This window comes from Aethalodelphis obliquidens, unplaced genomic scaffold, assembly GCF_003676395.1.
Source record: "Aethalodelphis obliquidens isolate GAN/ISIS:26980383/991018 unplaced genomic scaffold, ASM367639v1 scaffold4, whole genome shotgun sequence".
Taxonomy (NCBI): Eukaryota; Metazoa; Chordata; class Mammalia; order Artiodactyla; family Delphinidae; genus Aethalodelphis; species Aethalodelphis obliquidens.
Genome location: NW_020837948.1, coordinates 62072999 through 62093832, shown reverse-complemented (window position 1 = coordinate 62093832; position 20834 = coordinate 62072999). Strand labels below are relative to the sequence as shown.

The window sequence follows — 20834 nt, the reverse complement described above, 5'->3', positions numbered from 1 at the left end:
TTCTCACTTATTCATTCTTTTTTCTTTCTTATGTATGTATGTATGTATGTATGTATGGCTGCATTGGGTCTTCATTGCTGTGCGCGGGCTTTCTCTAGTTGTGGCGAGTGGGGGCTACTCTTCGTTGCAGTGCGCGGGCTTCTCATTGCGGTGGCTTCTCTTGTGGAGCACGGGCTCTAGGCATGCGGGCTCAGTAGTTGTGGTTCACAGGCTTAGTTGCTCCGCGGTATGTGAGATCTTCCTGGACCAGGGATTGAACCCATGTCCCCTGCATTGGCAGGCGGATTCTTAACCACTGCACCACCAGGGAAGTCCCATTTGTTCATTCTTAAATTATAATTGAAGGGGCTTCCCTGGTGGCGCAGTGGTGAGAGTCCGCCTGCCGATGCAGGGGACACGGGTTCGTGCCCCGGTCTGGGAAGATCCCACATGCCGCAGAGTGGCTGGGCCCGTGAGCCATGGCCGCTGAGCCTGCGCGTCCGGAGCCTGTGCTCTGCAACGGAAGAGGCCACAACAGTGAGAGGCCCGCGTACCGCAAAAAAAAAAAAAAAAATTATAATTGAAGACCTTTTTATTTTCCTTTCTATTATAGCCTCATATTCTGGGGAAAAAATAATTACTAGAAAAGAGAAATTTTGATCAGTCTCTTTATCTTCTGGTTAAAATGATAATGAAATTATCTGAAGCTGAAATTGAGTTTCTTTTGTGCTGTTACTTCCTCAGCTTTCTAATTGAAAGTTGGCTGTATGTTCTAATTGTGAAATACGCTCTTACAGCCTTTCATTTATTGAACACTTACTGTATGCCATTAATGGTAGGGTTTCATAAATTATATTTAATTCTCCCAACAATCCTATTAAGGTAGGTACTGTTATTCCCATTTTACAGATGAGACAACTGAGGTTTAGTGAGGTTAAGTAACTTGCCTGAAGCTACCCAGTGTCAGAGCTAGGGCTGCAGTCTGGGTCTTAGTGACTCCAGAACCATGTTCATAATATTTATTCTGTACTATTTGACATGATTTTCTAAATAGTAGTTGCTTACTGATGTTTTCCGTGGATTTTTTAAAATTTTTATTTTGATTTACATGCAGAAGGAAATACAGAGATATCCCTTGCACCCTTTACCCAGCTTCCCACAGTGGTAACATCTTGCAGAGTTAGGATAAAAATCACAACCAGCATGCTGACATTGATACAGTTAATATATAGGACATCACCACAGAGATCCCTTTTACAGTCATACCCACTTTCATTCCACTCCTACTCCTTCCTTAACCTCTGGCAATCACTAATATGTTCTCCATTTTTATAACTTTGTCATTTCAAGAATGTTATAAATGGAGTCATATAATATGTAAGCTTTAGGGATTTTTTTTTTTTTTTTTTTTTTTTTTGCGGTACGCGGGCCTCTCACTGCTGGATACTGGATAGTGGAGTACAGACTCCGGATGCGCAGGCTCAGCGGCCATGGCTCACGGGCCCAGCCGCTCCGCTTGATTTTTTTTTCACATTCAACATAATTCTCTGGCGATTTATCCAGATTGTTGTGTGTATCAATAATTCGTTCCTTTTTATTGATGAGTGGTATGAATGTACCATAGTTTGTCTTAACTGTTCACTCGTTGAAGCACATCTGCATTGTTTCCAGTTTGGGGCTATTACAAATAAAACTATTATAAACATGCATGTACAAGGGAATTCCCTGGTGGTCCAGTGGTTAGAACTCTGCACTCTCACTGCCAAGGGCCCAGGTTCCATCCCTGGTCGGAGAACTAACATCCCACAAGCTGCACGGCCAAAAAAATTCACATACAGGCTTTTGTGTAAGCATAAGCATTTATTTCTATGGGACAGATGGCCAGGAGTGCAGTTGTTGAGTCATGGGTTGCATATTTAGCTTAAGAAACTGCAAACTGCTTTCCAAAGGGGCTGTACCATTTTTTATTCTCACCAGCAATATATGAGTAATCCATTTCCTCTGCATCCTCTCTAGCATTTGGTGTTGTCACTTTTTTACTTTAAGCATTCTGAGGGATTTTCTCTTCCCTAATGACTAATGAATAGTGTTGAATATCTTTTCATGTACTTATTTGTCATTTGTATAGCTTTAATGAAATGTCTCTTCTTGTCTTTTCCTTGTTTTTTAATTGGATTGTTTGTACTTTGGCTGAGTATTGAGCACTTTATATATTTGAGACACTCGTCCTTTGATTGTATATGTGGTTTGCAAATTTTCTCTTACACTGTAGTTTGTCTTTTCATCCTCTTCACAGTCTTTCCAGAGTAAAAGTTTTTAATTTTGATCAAGTCTGTTTTTATCATTTTTCTTTTTATGAATAATGCTTTTGATGTCAAGTCAAAGAACTCTTGTCCTAACAAAAAGATATTCCTGATGATTTTCTTTTTCTTGTAAGTTTCATAGTTTTACATTTAACATTTAAGTCTGTGATCCTTTTTGAGTTAATTTTTATATGAGGTATGAGATTAAAAATGTCTTTGGAGGGGACAGTGCTGTTTATGATACCTTTCCCTCTGTCAATACCACAGTCTTAATTAAGTAGCTATATATTAAGTCTTGATATCAGGTAGAGTGATTCCTCCCACTTCTATTCTTTTTCAAAGTTGTTTTTAGCTATTTTAGTTCTTTTTCCTTTCCATATAAATTTTAGAATAACCTGTCTATATCTATAATAATTTTGCCAGAATTTTGGCAAGAACTGCATTAAACCCGTATACCAATTTGAGGAGAATAGACATCCTTATGGTGTTGAATCTTCCAATACACGAACATGATAGGTCTCACCATTTATTTAGAGCTTTGATTTATTTCATCAGTGTTGTATAGCTTTCAGTATATGAGTCCTACACATCTTTTGTTAGATTTTCACCAGAGCATTCCATCATTCTTTCTGAGTGATTCTAAATGGCATTGTTTTTCATTTCAGTGTCCACATGTTCTTTGCTAGTATGGAGAACTACTGTTGATTTTTTTATGTTTACCTTCCTGTAACCTTGTCTGCTCACTAGTTGTAGGAGTTTTTTAATAGATTTCTTGAGGTTTTCTACATAGATCATCATATCATCCGTATGACAGTTCTATTTATTCATTTGAGATCTACATGCCTTTCAATCCTTTACTTACGTTTGAATTATAAAAATATTTTTACAGGACATGTGTAGTCTTCCAGATTTCGTGACATTTAAGAGTTTCCCTGGAATCCCGTTACAGCATATCTTCATTGCAGCAGGAGATGACTTGCTAGATCTTATACAAGGCTTATTCTTATTTAATCCATGTACTCGAATTACAGCCACACAGGTATTTTAGCATATCTTTAGAATTTCTTAAGATTTTCTAACATTCTTTAAATACTGAAAAGATGTGTTTCTATTTTGTTTTAAGGAGTAACAAATTTTATTTTTTCCCTAAGCTACAAGCACTATTCAGACTGGTATTAAAGTATATGATGCACACAAGTACAGGAGAGTTTATTCTTGCTTAAACACATATAAATACATTGCTATTTCATAATTAATTTGCTTTCAAATAGTTCACTAGAGAGGAAAAAAAAGGTTATTGTATTTGTTAAGGCATTGGTATATTTCAATTAAACTCTTATGTATTAACTAAAATTCTGTGCTAAAATCAGTGCCAAAAGTGTTTTGTTTTTTCCCCATAAAATGCAGTTCAAATATGCATTCTGGTCATTGTCACAGTCAGAAAGTGATAATAGGGAGAAAATGGTATAGTCTGATACAACTGTATACTTACAAGAGATTGAAAGGTATTCTAAACAGAAAAACACTGAAACTGAGTTTTTTTAAAGGAAATAAGAATGAAACTCAAGAAAAATGTGGAAGACCAAGAATACCTGCTCTTATAAAAGAAGAGAGAAATGTTATCCAATACAAAAATATAAGACCTATAGATTTGAAAAGGTTTTTTTCTTTGTTTTAAAAACAAGCACAGAAAACTGGGGCAGGGACAGGCAGTGCAAAAACGCAACACGATACAATGATTTGCCTTCATAAAGGAAGAGACCAATTGAAATGTCACAAATCTTCATATCTCACAAAACATTAATGTACAATATATGAGGGATACAAAGTGGATTTTTTTTCACTTAAGTTTATTACAGACTACCAAATCATTGTTTAATGCATTTACGTGTACAAGCCTTTTCTTTGTAGCAGTACATGCCACATTAATATATATATACTAGATATTTTACCATTGGAATTACTCTTCTAATTTCAAACAAGTAACTCATTTTTACCTTTTCACTCATGCATATATGCATATTATCTCCATCATAAGAAACTTGAGACCAGGTCAGATTATCTAGAAAGTTGTTTTCATTAATAGTAAAACTCAAAATATATAGAAAAATACTAGTTGTGATGACTTACTTGGGTTGTATTTTGATAGAATGAATTTTTTTAATGGGTTTTGGCTTGTAGATATCTAGAAGTTGGAATGACTTACTCTTCTTAGATCTCTATGTAGCTCAAAATTAGTTTAATTTACTTATGGAACTGCTATGATTTGCAAGTAATATTTTATAAATGCAACTCTTCTGAAGTAAGAAATCTCTAAATTATTACTGCATATAATATTACGTTGGCAAGTAGGGGGAGGTATGCTTGACCAATTTATATGACTTCTTTTTGTTCATAAAAGAATTATCCAAAAGGAAATACCTTAAATTTTTGTGGCTATTGAACAGTACTATGATGCAGATAAAGTATGAACTTTTGTCATCTAGAATAAAACTGTTTTTATTGGAATTTTGGAACTAAGTAAAAATATCATATTATAGAACATTGGACTGGTAGTAAATAGAACTAACCTTGGGTAAGTCCTTCCAAGTAAAATTTCTATTAATCTGTAGTGGATTGTTGGATTTTAATCCATTGTTTCCAACCTATCACATCTTTTTAAAAGCTTTATTTTTAAGAATTTATGTGATTTGGAATTTGAATACATATAGATGTGACAAATAAACTTGGAAGTTCTTTTTAAACAAGTCTCTCTCTGTGTTTTGAACTACAGAGCCTATAATGTGTAGGGAGATGAACTTTACAATATCTTACTACGGATATTTTGTACTTAGTATAGGCTATTGTGGAAAAATTTGAAGGTAGTGTCTTTTTCTTATGGAATGGAATGGAATGGAATTATCAATCAGTCTTAGGCTGCTAGGTGTTTATTTGTAGTAATCTGCATGTCGAAATACTTGAAATTAAGTTTGCTTGGGGAGGGGGTGTATTCACATAGTATTTTTAATGCTCCTTACAATTTTGGCGGTTAGCTTTTCTTAAACACAGTTCATATATTCACTTAAAACCTTACTTTCTGTGGTATCTTTTCTTCTGAAAGGCATTGAAAACTAAGTATTTCAGTAATCGGCCAGGGCCAACACCTGGATGTCAGCTGCCAAGACCAAACTGTCCAGTGGACGCTTTAAAGGAGCAGTCCAACCCAGCCGCGGCAACAAAACGGAAGAGAACAGAGGCCTTGGAACAAGGTAAAACGCTCATTTTCACAAGAAATGAAATGAATTCAGAAAACTCCAGATAGCTAATATAGAGCTAGTGACTGAAGGGCAGCTAAGAAATGGAGACTGTGACCTGTTTACTTGTATAAATTTAAATTGGATAAAGTTGAGTGTGGTGTTTTAGCTATGTTTACTTCCATTGAGAATACTTAACATCATGCTTTTTAAAAGGACATGGGCACTTTTGAGTATACCTCAGAGTTACAAGTACTGTCCATGTGCATCCTGCTCTTTTCATAAATTCCTTCTGGTACACTGTATGCTTAATGTTTAACTAGTGCTATTGGAAAATCAAAGCGAGTAAAAATAGAGGTAGTTGGAATGCAATGACTGGTTAAAATTGCTATAAGATTAAATGTAAACAACCTCATTTTTCCCCCCAGGAGGATTACCCAAGAAGCTAATTTTTTAGTTACAGAGAACACTGGACAATATTGTACTACTGAAGGATATAGTGAAAAAGGCAAAATAGTAAACATTAATTAAATGCTTTAAAAGAAATCTGTAAATATTCTATTTATGTAAAATATGTAAAACTGGGTTATTTTATTAAATGTATTTTAAAACAAACTTAATTCTGATTTTTCTGATTAGAGTGCAACAGTAAGATAAGTTTAATTCTCTGAAATGTAGAGTTGAAAATGCATTAAGGAATTCTTAATAAAAATAACTATCAGTTATTTTAATGATCTGGCCCATATAGCATTACAGATTTGTAGTAAAGGGGGTATTATTTTAAAATAGAAAGATAGTAGTAATATACCAAATACCTGCTACCCTGACTTAACATATGTTAATATACTAAATAGGAAAAAAAAATAACATTACAGATAAAATTGAGCTCCCTTTAACCCTTTAATACATCATTCCATTTTATTTTTTCCTTTTTACCCTCCCCAAAAGAGAATGACTCTCAGGAAATGAGTGTGTCCTTCCATGATTTTATACTGCTATTTTATAAGAATGCATGTAGTAGTATACAGTACTGTTTTGGGTCTCACAATTTGAGTGGTAGACAGTACATCTCATACAGCATTTTTATTCTTACTCAAAACTTTAAAACTTAGTTCCCAGTTCTGTAGGTCAGTTACCTCTCATGGCTCAACTGTGTTTTTTTGGCATAGGCCAATATCAAGGTGTCAGTTGGACTCTGGGCTCTTCTCTGAAGCTCTAGGGAAGAATCTGCTTCTGAGTTCATACAGTTCCTGCCATTTTAATGCTCATACCTCCTTATCCTTGCTGGTTGTCAGCCAGGGCCCTCTCTTAGCTTCTTAAGGCAGTCCACTTGCCTTGTTGCATGTCACTCTCCATCTGCAAACCGGCAACAGTGTCAAATCTGTCTGGCTTCCTCATCGCTGCCAAGAGAGAAAATTCTGCCTTTTTTTTTTTTTTAAAGGACTCATCTGATAAATGATGTCAGCTCACTAAGGGCTTAATTATACATCTTAAAAATCCCTTCATAGCAGTTACTAGATAAGTGCTTGAATAATCAGGACAGGAATCATGAGAGGGCCATCTTGAGAATTCTGTCACATGGACATTTAGGTTATTTAAAAAGGATTGTTTATATGCACATGCGTTTCTCTAATGTACATACTTAGAATTGTAATCGTGAGGTCATAGTGTGTATTTTCAATTAGTGTTGATATTTGCATTTCTCCAAAGTAGTTGTATCAGTTTACACCCCCAGTAGCTGTTCGGTAGTTCTTAAAAATGAAGAAGCCCCTTACCTTACACTGTATACAGAAACTAACTCAAAATATATCAAAGACCTGAACACCAGGCCTAAAGCTATAAAAATTCTTAGAAAATATCATAGAGGGAAAGCTTCATGACATCAGATTTGGCAGGGACTTCCTGGATATGACCCCAAAACACAGGCAGCAAAGTAAAAAATAGACCATTTGGACTATACCAAAATTAAAAGCTTGTGTACATCAAAGGAACGTAATCAATAGAATGGAAAGGCAACCTATGGAATGAGAGAAAATATTTGCAAATCATGTATCTGATAAGGGGTTCATATCCAGAATCTGTGAAGAATATATGTTGTTGTTATAGTTCAACAACAAAATCCAAATAAAAAATGGGCAAAGGACTTGAAATAGACATTTCACCAAAGATGATATAGTAATGGCCAAAAAACCCCATGAAAAGATGCCCAACATCACTAATCATTAGGGAAATGCAAGTCAAAACCACAGTGAGATTATCACCTTGTACCTATTAGGATGACTACTACCAAAAAAACCCAGAAAATAACAAGTGTCAGTGAGCATGTGGAGAAATTGGGACCCTTGTAAACTATTGGTGGGAATGTATAAAAACAGTGCCAGCAGCTGTGGGAAACTGTGGTGTTTCCTCAAAAAATTTAAAATGGAATTACCATATGATCCAGCAGCTTCACTTCTGAGTATATACGCGAAAAAATTGAATGCGGTATCCCAAATGAATGCATTCGTTAACCTTTATGTAAGAATATTTCACTTCATCATCTCTAGCATTCATACTGTTTGGGGTCTTTGCTAATTTGATACTTCATTCTAATTTACTTTTCTTTGATTTCTACTGTGTTGCTAATCCCTCCTCTGTGAACTGTTGGTTCAGTTTTTTTTTTAAATACAATTTTTAAAGGTATTTTCCATTCAGCTATTACAACGTATCAGCTGTATTCATGTTGTAGGATACATCTTTGAGCCTGTCTCACACCCTATAGTTTGTACCCCAATTCCCCACCCCTATATGAACCCTCCCCCTGCAACCACTAGTTTGTTCTCTGTGAGTCTGCTGCTTTGTTGTTAAATTCACTAGTTTGTTGTATTTTTTTAGGTTCTACATATAAGTGATATCATGCAGTATTTGTCTCTGTGATTTATTTCACTTAGGATAATGCCCTTCAAGTCCATCCATGTTGCTGCAAATGGCAAAATTTCGTTCTTTTTATGACTGAGTAGTATTCCACTGTATGTATAGATACAACATCTTCTTTATCCATCATCTGTTTATGGACACTTAGGTTGCTTCCATACTTTGGCAATTGTGAATAACGCTGCTGTGAACATTGAGGTGCATGTATCTTTATGAATCAATGATTTGGGGTTTTTTTGGATATATACCCAGGAGTGGAATTGTTGGATCATGTGGTAGTTCTATTTTTAGTTTTCTGAGAAACCTTCATACTGTTTTCCACATTGGCTGCACCAGTTTACATTCCCACCAGCAGTGTATAAGGTTTCCCTTTTCTCCACATCCTCGCTAACATTTATTTGTGTTTTTGATGACAACCATTCTGACAGGTGTGAGGTGATGTCTCATTGTGGTTTTGATTGGCATTTCCCTGATGATTAGCAATGTTGAGCATCTTCACATGTGCCTGTTGGCCATCTGCATTTCCTCTTTGGAAAAATATCTTTTCAAGACTTCTGCCCATTTTTTAATTGGGTTGTTTGTTCTTTTGATGTTGAGTTGTATGAGCTGTTTATGTATGTTGGACATTAATCCTTTATCATATCATTTGCAAATATTTTCTCCTGTTCAGCAGGTTGTCTTTTCATTTTGTTGGTTTCCTTTGCTGTGCAAAAGCTTTTAAGTTTAATTAGGTCCCATTTGTTTATTTTTGCTTTTGTTTCCTTTACTTGAGGAGACTGATTCAGATTCTTTGTCCATTTATCAATTGGAATATAAATTTTATCAATTTATTTGAGTTTGTTTTATATACACACATACTTCTTTCTAGTTTTTGTAATGTGATTTTTTTTTACACTTCCTACTTTGGTATTATTAAATAATCCCAGATACTTCCTTTCCCTACCTTTTATGTTAAATTATTATATATACTAGGTCTGTGTATGGTCTTTATCTGATTCTCATTGACCTGCTGTCACACTGTTTTAAATAACGTAGCTTTGTATTACCATCAGGACAATACATTTTTTTAAATTTAATTTTTGTTTTATATCGGAATATAGTTGATAGGATAATACATTTTAATATCTGGCAACAGTAGATCCTCATTATTCCTTTTTTCAAAATGTATTTGCCAATTTTTCAGCTTTTATTATTATTAATGCCAACCAGTACTGTTCCTATAACACAACTATAAATGGTTTATATTGTTACCTTATTATCCTACTGTTAGCTATCTAATTAAGTAGTAATATCTTTTCTTTTCACTAGAGATTAGATAAGTTTTATAACTGCTGACAAGGTAATGCACTTCCTTTGATATCATTGTGATGCTATTAATATAGTAATATTCGCAAAAGATATTAAAGATTATTACTATGTAATATTTCTAGAAAGAGAAAATAATTTTAAATGGCCTAAAATTCAGCATCAAAACCAAGAAGTTAATTCAGAGTGGCCTAAATGCCAGAATTCTGCATAGATCTGGCTACAGAATGTCACCACTCTGACAAAAAGGAAGCTATGAAAAAGGAAGCTATGAAATAGGTAACTAGCAATGACTTTGAATACTGCTGCCAAAGTCCCACCATAGTAACTTTTTTATTGAAGTGAAGGAAATTATTTTTAAACTTTATATGGCAAATGAAAAATCCAGAAAAACACAAAACCAGATAAATGTATTCCAAAAAGTAACAGTCACTCTTATTGCTTGAGCCAAAGATCCCTATAAGTCAATCTAAATAGTTAATTTTCTTCTCAAAATCACTATTTCTTTGTTTTTAAGATGTTGGCAAATACTGAAAATTTCAAAAATATAGTAATATAATTTATAAATATGTCAACATAGAATACTAATAAATGTCTTGTAGAGAACATTTATAAAGCTGCTTCCCCAAATTTAGAATACCCAGAAAACACAACTTCTGAAGATGTAGCAACATTTACATGGTCCGTTTTCAAAGTCTCGATATAAACAGCTCTCAGTTCTAATTTCAACTGGTTTGTCTTCAGTACATGATATTTGATGGCAAAGAACAGGATCTTTTAAGAGTTCTTGTGTAGTACTGATCTGTTTGAAAGTGCTGAATTGAACAAATGCAGCCCACCGAATTAAAAATTTGAACACTTGAATGTACAGGATCACGTAAAACAGGGAATTCTGAAGTTTTCTGCCAGGGGTTTTTTAATGGAGAATTGTCTTTCATAGGATTTTTTTCTTTATTCTCTTTTGAGGTGGTGCCTCTGTCTTCCAAAGCCCGAGCAAGCATGTAACTAACTTTTCTTTGATGAGCCAAAGCTTCTTCTTTATCATTTAACTGCATGCACAGAAATTAAAAACATACCAGTTAGTATATCACAGAGTACAGAGCTATAGTCAGAAGTATTTCATGAAAATGTTCAACCTCCAGTCTAAGCCAGTCAGTATGAATAAATCAATTAGGTATCCACTGATTCCTAAGCATTATGCTACATGGTATTGAGGATTTTTTTTTTAAAGGAAAAATAGAAAACAGCGTTCTTTCTATCGAAAAAATTTTTAAGTCATCTGAAGAGAAAAGAGAAAGAAGTATATATTTACATGGTATGTGTGTATATGTGTATATATGTATATATAATACCAACATGTATTTACCTCTGAAAGAATGTTGAAGTTATTTATATAAAAATTGTTTCTATATTTTTATATGCAAATAAACTTTAATACTCTTCTATAGATAAGTATGTTCATATAACATGAGTTTCTTTGTATAGTCATCTATGAAATTGAGGATAACAGGACCGATTTCAGGGTTGTGGTAATGATTAAAGGATATAATGCATGAGGAAGTTCGTTGAACACTTTAAAAATTCCTGAATATATAAGTCTTGTCATGAACTGTATATGTAACTGCAGATGAAGGAGATGCCTGGACTTAATTACAGGGAGCCTCCTCTTTTCAGAGGTGGAGCTTTAAAGCTGCACAGGAAGAACATGGATGGGAGAAGTGGGAAGCATGTGTGGGGTGTTTAAGGAGATGAAGATCATAATTCTGGAAAATGGTACCTGAAATGGGAACAGAGCATAAAAGTCAAGTATAGAGCGATAAAGAGTTGAATTAATAGGAAGGAAAAAGATAAGCTCATCCACAGCCTCTAACAAAAAGCAAAGATACTCACCAAATCTGTTAGCGTCTTAAAGACTTCCTGAGGATCATGCTGGTCATCAGTACTCTTAGAACTGTTTTCCAAAGGGAGCATACCCAACAGTTTCTGCCCTAAGGTCTTCTTACTCCTTTGTGATGGTAACCCTAAAATGGAACATGAAAATCCAGCTGAGACACAAAAAGACACTCACTGAAGTACTTCCAGACAAAGAGGTAAGTGTGAACCAAGGCTAATTCATTACTAAATCAGCCAGGACCTTGTCCTCTTCAGGTGACCTCCAGCACAAGTGAGTCAGGCAGCACAGTGCAGTGGGAAAAGCAGACTTTAGAGCCAGGATTGCAAACGCAGGTGAGAGGCCACAGTGTGAGAACCCAGAGCAGCGCCCTCCCACTCTCATTGCTCAGCAGCTGCCCATGGGAGAATGCAGCCTGTGCTACCTGATAATCTCAGTCTTCCAGAGGAGCCAGCAATCCACATTTGCATGTGAAATCTCCCAGTGTAAATGTTAGCCACCCGCCCACAATATTTGAGAACACTATTCACTCCCAACAAAACATGTCTGCAGACAGGTGGCCTCTGAACCATGCAAACTCTGCTTTAGAGCCAGAAAGACCTGGACTTGAATCCCCATTTAACCACTTCCTAATGGTATCATGTTGGAGAAGTTCTCTGAGCTACATATCCTTACTTCCAGAATGAGAATAATAGTACCTATGCTCTATTGTTGGGTTGCTGTGCCATTGAATAATAGAGCACGAGCTGGGGGAAGGGAGTGGGCAGTTAGTATTGAATGGGGATACAGAGTTTGTTTGGGAAGATGAAAAAGTTCTGGAGATGGATGGTGGTGATGATTATACAACAATGAGAATGGACTTCTTGTCACTTAAAAATGGTTAAAATGGTAAGTTTTAAAAAAAATGGTTCTAAAGAACCTAGGAGCAGGACAGGAATAAAGACGCAGATGTAGAGAAGGGACATGAGGATATGGGGAGGGGGAAGGGTAAGATGGGACAAAGTGAAAGAGAAGCATGGACATACATAACACTACCAAACGTAAAATAGATAGCTAGTGGGAAGCAGCCGTATAGCACAGGGAGATCAGCTTGGTGCTTTGTGACCCCGCCTGGAGGGGTGGGATAGGGAGGGTGAGAGGGAGGGAGACGCAAGAGGGAGGAGATATGGGGACATATGTATATGTATAACTGATTCACTTTGTTATAAAGCAGAAACTAACACACCATTGTAAAGCAATTATACTCCAATAAAGATGTTAAAAAAATGTACCTACTTAAAAAAGAACGGTAAGTTTTACGCATATTTTATCACAATTAAAAAAAACAATTGTGAAAGCACCTAGCCCAGCTACTGACATAATGCTTAAAAGTCCACATCCTGGAATATGTACACTGATATTCTTCTTCATCCATAGAAAGGATGCAATTTGTAGCAGAAAATACAAAATTTATAGATTTATACAAAGAAAGTTTCAAGAATGTTTTTAGAATGCTGTGCAAATGGTCTAATGATCAGATAAAGTCTAAAGGGACAATTCCCTTTCCACCCAATCCTGATAAACCACAGTGACTGGACCTCACACCTGACCTTTTCCAATAGCAGCTGTGGCAAGGGGGAAAAGCCAGACAAGTTGACCAGCTCACCAGTTCTGAGAGTGGATGAATCTCTCTCTATTTTCAATCTAAAAAAAAGGAAACATGCTTATAAGCTATCTCTCAGAACTTGTCTAAGCAGCCTTATCAAGAAGAAAAGTTAACACAGTGTTAACCACAAATAAGAAAACGACCTGTAACAGTCATCTTGTACCAGATTACTGAAGTATATTAAAATGAATCAGAGTCTTGTCACTAAGAAACTAAGAGCTACTAAACCTTTTATGGACTTGTAAAGGCTTTTCAGAGATAAACTAATTATTTTAAATTCTGCTTCCAGTCTCTCTCAGTACCTTAACGGAAAGCAAAGATTGGGAGCTGTACCTCTCAAATCGTATTTTCTATGGAGAAGTTCCTGAATTCTGTAAAAAGCTAAGAAAGGCAGGAATTCTGGAATATAAAATGAGTACAAGTGCTGAACTGAATACGAATCTACTGCTTCTATTCTTTCTCCCTACTCTTCTCTCTACCTTCCATCAAAACAAAATCAGATTTTCAAAGGGATTTGACTTCAGTTAACAACACAAAAAACACCTAGGCTGCCCTCTGAGAGTATAACTTTGAAAATTTTGCAACCCAGCTCCTATCAAGGGCCTCACTGAAAGAAGAGGTACTTGAGGAAGATCACCTACACATTTGTTGTTCACGGTAGAACTAGATATTCTTAATGTTTTCCACCAATTCCTCAAAGGCTAAGTACATTGGACTGTGTTAGCTTATTTCCCTGGCAAATCACTTACCTTGACATTATGGTTATACCTTTACCTTTTATCAAGGGATTATTACAGAAAACAGCCATATAAATACTACTTATTTTTTTATTATAAGTGACTGTTGAGGACTTAGCCATTATATTTGCTCACTGGCCTCTGTCAGTCTCATATCAGAAAACACCTTTAGAAGTTAATTTCAGTACAATGTGGAATGCCTGATTAAGAACGAACAAGAGTGGAGGAACATTATTTCTCCCCTTTTGCCCTGACTTCCACTTGACTAAATACATAGCTTTTATAATCTGCTTTCACCTCCTTTCAGTTCTTGTTTACTACTTCTATTTTTATTATCCCTATAAGCTGTTTCTTAACACTTCAGCAGAGGTGGGTAAAGTTTACTTAATGAAGCTAAAATTCACAACACTTGACCCCTATACTAATGCTAATATGCACTGTTTGAAAAGAGATATTTCAAACAAAATTAGGTATCTACTATTAAAAGTTTCATTTTTAATACTATAAGATTCTTATTCGTCCTAAATTCATCTGAAAATGAGAGATACTGGAACTAGGATTATGGATTTTGTCAAAAAAGATTTAGAAACAGGGTCATGTCAGAATTTGAATACTAAAAATTTACACTTCTTAATAAACTTCACTTTAATCTTTCTTGACTGATAAATGGTTTCAAATTGGAATTTTAAATTGAAGCAATATGAAGCCTACTGAATAATACTTACAAATGAAAATTGAGATTGACCATTTAGAGAAACTAAAATTTCTAAAAAATAACAGCTACTTTGTTTATATTGGACAGTCTACATACTTCAATGGCAGTTTATTCTCTCGTGCCATTTTTGTATATTTTGTTTACACTAATACCATAATGACTCCAAAATGGCCATGAACTTTTGATAGGCTTGTGAACCAAAACCTAAACCTTAACTTCTGTTTCACTTTTTATAAGAATATTTTATTAATTTGTCCAATTTAAGATTATTTCTCTACTGCTCAATGTCTCCTTCCAAAGTCACACATTTCAATAAAGTTTAATTAGATATATAGATTTAATGTTGGGTTCCACTGTTGGGTTCTAGTGCTCTTATAAATTTTTTCCACTAAAAATCTCTACCAAAAAAGAGATTCTCCTGTTACTTTATGGTTTCATCTGCATAAGTAACATCCAGTGACTCCTTTTTTCCCATGGTTGTTATATTTTTAGATAAATCATAACTATATGTGAAATTTCAATTATATTCACCATATTAACTGCTTAATCAACTATGATTATAACCAAAAACAACTGAAATTACCTTATACCTGATTATTACCATTATAATTCATATTTACCATCATCTTTAAGGTGCTTCCAATTTGTCCCTTTTGTTGCTTTCTTACACATTTTATCCATTTGTGTCAATCTTAGTGCCTGGTCATTTTTCCTCATTAATTGTTGCTCAAATGCAATTCTGAATGCATCTGCCATTATGTAGGCTTCTTCTTTACTCTTCTGCAGAAGTTCCAACTGGTTTTGAAAGAAAGTTTGAGAGGTGTTAGAGGCAAAACCAGAACAATTCTTTCCTGAATGCTGAGTCAGATTAGCAAATGCAGTAGGAGTTTTCTGCCTGCCCTTGATCTATTGCATCCGCTTAATCTAATTACTACATGCCATTCTCTTCTGCAGTAGCTGCCCACTCTGAACTAGATTACCAGGAGTTTCTCTTGTGCCTATCAGTTACCTGGTAATCCTACTCTTAGACCTCATTATCCTAGACGGGCCTCGTGTATGTCCTGCCCAACGAGGAAGAAGGGAGGATGCCAACGGCTGCATTTCAGTTCTGCCTTGGGCCATGCCAGAAAATACCACTGAAAACAATTATGAATACCATCTTTCAGATACCACCCACAGCTGACTCTGATCTTTGTAATCTTATGCTTTTCCTGATGAATTGCTAATGTTTAGCTGTTTGCTTTCATATATACTCTGAAGACTAAATTCCAAACCTTCAATAAAAACGTTTTAAAAATTACGGTCCATACTGTATTTGTTGTGAAAGCCTAATTATAATGGCAGCTATCATTTGATTAAATGCCAGGCATGGCCCAGTGCTAAACATTATATGTCTACCGTGTTTATTTTTGACAACAACCCTCCAAACTAGTTATTAGCCTCCATTTAACATACGCGTCCAAAGCCACAAAGCTGGAAAATGATGGAGCTGAGATTCAAACCTAGGTCTGGCTGGCACAAAGGTTCCTTCAACTGTACCTTGCAGCTTTTCTAATAAGCTTCATGTTTATCTCTCGGCTAATCGGTGTTGCACATCCTGGCGATTTTAAGCATGTGTGCCTTTTCCTCTAATATCTAGTAATTTTAGGGCCATGTATAGACAAAAGAAATATGAACTTAGGAAATATTAACTAAAACACAGGCAAACAACTTTTCATGGCTGCAATATCGTGCCAAGTAATGTAAATAAAATCCAGTTTATATGTTAATGTTATTTAAAACTAAGAATAAGTTCCACAGCCAAAGACTACCAAATTAAGCTAATTATTACATATACTTCTATTTATTCTACTTTGTGTTAATGGAGAAGCAAAACCAAAGCTTTTACTGTTTTGATAACACAATACCTCCTGTTTGACCTGAAGGAGCATTTTCCGAGTAGATGCTGCCAGTCTGGCACAGGTACAGGGGCTCCCTCTGGGACCGTGACAAAGGCAGGCTCCCAGGACTGCAAGCTTTAAATCCAAAAGAATTATCCGTTACTAAGTGTCACGTTGCTCAGCCGTACACAAACACGGGGCGCACACACAAACCCATGCACATTTTATTCAAGCACCTAATTCAAAGAAACTGCAAAGGAAAACAAAAATAGGAAGCTGAGACCATGATTTCAGGACCCAAGGGGAAATTTACAAATGAGGAGAGACTGTTATTACTTGGAACAAAAATACACAGGAATTCTGCATTCCTTCTGCTCACGCTCCAAAACCTTTCACTTAGTACCAGTTTCCTGTACTTCTGAGTTCTTGGCAGGAACTTGACCTAACGAAGTAAATCTAAACATCCACAATATGGATTTCCTGTAACTGGGTTTGGCCTTGCTACCCAGCATTCATTACTGTCAGGTCCTGCCAGGAGAGATGCATGCTCAGAAATGATGAGTGAATTCTAAGGAAAACAATCATCCTGCCACTCCTAAAAAAATGGTCTATGATCATGTAATAAATTCTTAATATATTTCTTGGCTCATCCACTGTTCTGGAATTGCATATGGCCCTGATCCTTCAAAACCTGTCTTTGGATCACAATGAAGAAACTAATCCATGTGGGTCACTCCTGGTTGACCACTGTAGCCAGAAGAAAAGTAAGAACTGTTGTACTTTTTTTTTTTTTTTTTTTTGCGGTACGCGGGCCTCTCACTGTTGTGGCCTCTCCCGTTGTGGAGCACAGGCTCCGGACGCGCAGGCTCAGCAGCCATGGCTCACGGGCCCAGCCGCTCCGCGGCAATGTGGGATTTTCCCAGACCGGGGCACGAACCCGCATCCCCTGCATCAGCAGGTGGACTCTCAACCACTGCGCCACCAGGGAAGCCCTGTTGTACTTTTTTTAAAAAACCCATTTTGGCAACTAACCACAAGTTGCTTTCCCAAAATATTCCAACAGCTTCCAATTTAATGGAGGCGGTCTATGTAACATATTGTGCCATATCTTATAAAGTTTCATGTGGAACATACTACAAAATTATTGTCTAAGCTTCCTGCTGCTATAAATTTCACATGGACTGGCTTAAAACAGAATCTTATTTTAGAGACTGTTTAGAGAGGAAGATTCCACGGTCTCTCTTAGTGTAAAGGCTATTTCAGAAAATTCCTTCTTGCATTAATGATAACTGTGAAGTACACAGTGAGCTTTCAGTTGACTCAAGTGTACAAATGGCGGCTATGTGGCAGATTGGTATCTTCCCTTTTCAACTTCCCGCTCCTGATAATCGCCCCTGCGAAAGTTGCCAAAAGCAACTTAAGACCTGGGTAGGGCCAATATAAAAATGCAAGGTTTCTGCAAGGACCTCTGCATCCTAATTCTATGTCCTTAGCTCAGTGCTCCTTCATCACCTGGCTCAGGGCCCACGTTCTTGCCTGCCATAACGTTACTTAGAGCCTACTCAAGATTATAATAAAGCACGCTTTTTCTGAACTTTCTCTCCACTCAGTTACTTTTATTTTTCTTTTTTTTGCTATTACACTAGTTTTCCACCCAGGCAGTAGAGCATGGTGATCAAAAGCACAGACTCTAAACTCTACCTGGGTGTAAATCCCAGCTCCACCACTTAGTAGCTTTCTGACTTTGGGCAAATCACTTAAACCTTCTGTGCCAAAATTACCTCATTTGTAAAACAGGGATTTAATTGTACTCACCTTATTTGGTAGTTGTGAGAATTAAATGTGTTAATCTATGTGAATCACTTAGTGTCTGGCACTTACTAAGGACTATGTATTTGCTATTATTAGTACTAGTTGCTTTATTTGAAATTCTATAATAAGTGAATGGCTACCCCTTCTCACTCCACTGGTACGCTTATTTCTCATGAGTCCCCAGGACATTTGTAAGACATTTCACACCTCAGCAAGCAATTAGCAATGCATCAGCAGATCTTTGTCCTGGACCTGGTTCAACCCCAGAGTGACTGCATCACTTTGGGAAAGTAACCAAAACTATCTGAGCCTGAGTTTCCTCCTCTGTAAAATGGGGATAATACCTGCTTTGCAGCCCTCAAAAGACCATTACGAAGATCAGATTAAAAAATGTGTGGCAAAGTACTCTGATGCTGTAAGCCTCTACCCAGGGAAGATACTACTAACATACTTTCTGCTAAAGCTGTAGAAAAAGGAAATAAAAGGGACAGGAAGTGGCTAGCACATCCCCTAATGTCCAAGAATGCTGTGCCTGAAAGGTATGGTACCAGCACGGCTGAAGAGTGGACCTGGGCCTCTCTCACCCTCGGTCTCAAATTGCTAAGTATGGTTCTATCCTAGAAGTGGAGGTGATGGCGACAGCAGAAAGAAAATGGAAGTGGAAAATTTCCCTCCTACTAAACTTTCATACCTGCTTACCTACCTCAAGACCTGAAACCTCTGTAAAGCCACTTGTGTCCTGGCATGTGTTTTCCCGAGCCATCTTCTGCTGTTTGATATCAAGCATGGCGAGGGCCTCCAAATACTGTTGATTCAAAACTAGGAAGGGCCATGTAAGAAAGTGTTAGGAGGTCTAACCCCAGCCTCACCTAATCCAGTTAAACCAACACCGCATACTTCTTCTAAGCAAGGGATATACAACTACCCACAAAATCTGTCTCCAACCAGAAAATTTGATAGAATAGTGGGTATCAAGTGAGTTAAAACTAGATAAAATGTTATTTTTAATGTGGAAATAATTTTGCAACCAAAGTCTGGTCTTCATTTGCTCAAAGAAACTTTGTAGGATTTTCAAAAGGAGAACATACAAAGGCTAATTATCCACACTGTGAGACGATCAGATGATGAAATCGCATATATCGTATTAAAGTCAACTCTACCAGCTCTCCAAACTCTATCAGACTTTTCTTTTAGTCAGTTTTCACAAGAGGCTCTCAACGCAAATATTTAGAACAAGAGGGGTCCTGCTACTTACTGGAAAGCAGAATAACAGTAACTTTCCCTCTCTTCTTATAGGGTGGAAGGATAGGGAGGAAGGGACAGGAGTAGTGGTTATGAGCAACTTCTGTCCTGGCACCAACCTAACATGGGGGAAATCACTATCTGCTCAAATCACTGGTGTGGAGAAGCATATCTGTGTGTGCAGTTCTCACCCAGGGGACTGCCACAGTTCACTTACTACACCATGTAAAGTGCCGCTCTCGGGCCCATGACCTGACTGAGCACTCATTTTATGCCTTTCAAGCCACCACTTTAAAAGAGTTTCTGCTGGGAATTCCCTGGTGGTCCAGTGGTGAGGGCTCCGGGCTCTCACTGCCAGGGGCCCAGGTTTGATCCCTGGTCAGGGAACTAAGATCCCACATGCCACATGGTGTGGCCAAAAAAAAGATTTCTAAAAAGTTGGTACCACATTAATACTCTTTCATTAACTTTTGTCATATAGTGACTCATTATATAAAAGATATGCTCTGTGTGTGTGTGTATATACACATACATCTATATAATTTCAAGTCCTTAATGAGTCAAATAATATTTTGAAAAATATTTGTATTTGTGACAAAGTCACAGAAGACACTTTTATGAGAAAAAATTACGAATAACTATACAATTTTATACTTTTCCTACTAGATTCCCAATAAACATACACCTACTCAGGTTCCTCAGACATCAGGTACTCTACCATTTTGTTTACACTGAGTATAAAAACTAAAGGATAAAGGGAGAATCAGGAGAAATTGCTTGATGGGTATAAGGTTTTATTTTGTAGTCATGGAAACGTTTTAGAACTAGATGTTTATAAGCGTTATGAATTGTTCACTTTTAAATGGTTTAAGTTAGGTGAATTTCACCTCAAATTTTTTTCTAATTCGAAAACCTAACTGATCAAACCCACAGACAACATCGTTCTCAATGGTGAAAAACTGAAACCATTTCCTCTAAGATCAGGAACAAGACAAGGTTCTCCACTCTCACCACTATCATTCAACATCGTTTTGGAAGTTTTAGCCACAGCAATCAGAGAAGAAAAAGAAATAAAAGGAATCCAAATCAGAAAAGAAGAAGTAAAGCTGTCACTGTTTGCAGATGACATGATACTATACATAGAGAATCCTAAAGGTGCTACCAGAAAACTACTAGAGC

The 20834-nt window shown here is 36.5% G+C and overlaps 2 protein-coding genes across 8 annotated transcripts in view; one reads left to right on the top strand and one right to left on the bottom strand.

Moving 5' to 3' along the window:
- Positions 1-6361, top strand: part of CDK7 (cyclin dependent kinase 7) — a 28200-nt gene extending 21839 nt beyond the window's left edge. The window contains exons 9-11 of one of the 2 annotated variants that reach the window (XM_027100942.1): positions 3172-3321; positions 5383-5530; positions 5944-6361. In XM_027100942.1, the coding sequence (XP_026956743.1) occupies positions 3172-3321; positions 5383-5530; positions 5944-5972 (327 nt within the window). In that variant the 3' untranslated portion in view covers positions 5973-6361. The remainder of the gene's footprint in view (positions 1-3171; positions 3322-5382; positions 5531-5943) is intronic. The other variant, XM_027100941.1, reaches the window with a different exon arrangement.
- Positions 6362-10047: 3686 nt separating this feature from the next.
- Positions 10048-20834, bottom strand: part of CCDC125 (coiled-coil domain containing 125) — a 31619-nt gene continuing 20832 nt past the window's right edge. For 5 of the 6 annotated variants that reach the window (XM_027100930.1, XM_027100929.1, XM_027100932.1 and 2 more), the window contains 5 exons: positions 19117-19232; positions 16629-16736; positions 15342-15516; positions 11624-11754; positions 10048-10782 (listed from right to left, as the gene is read on the bottom strand). In XM_027100930.1, coding sequence (XP_026956731.1) covers positions 10474-10782; positions 11624-11754; positions 15342-15516; positions 16629-16736; positions 19117-19232 — 839 coding nt within the window. In that variant the 3' untranslated portion in view covers positions 10048-10473. The remainder of the gene's footprint in view (positions 10783-11623; positions 11755-15341; positions 15517-16628; positions 16737-19116; positions 19233-20834) is intronic. The other variant, XM_027100934.1, reaches the window with a different exon arrangement.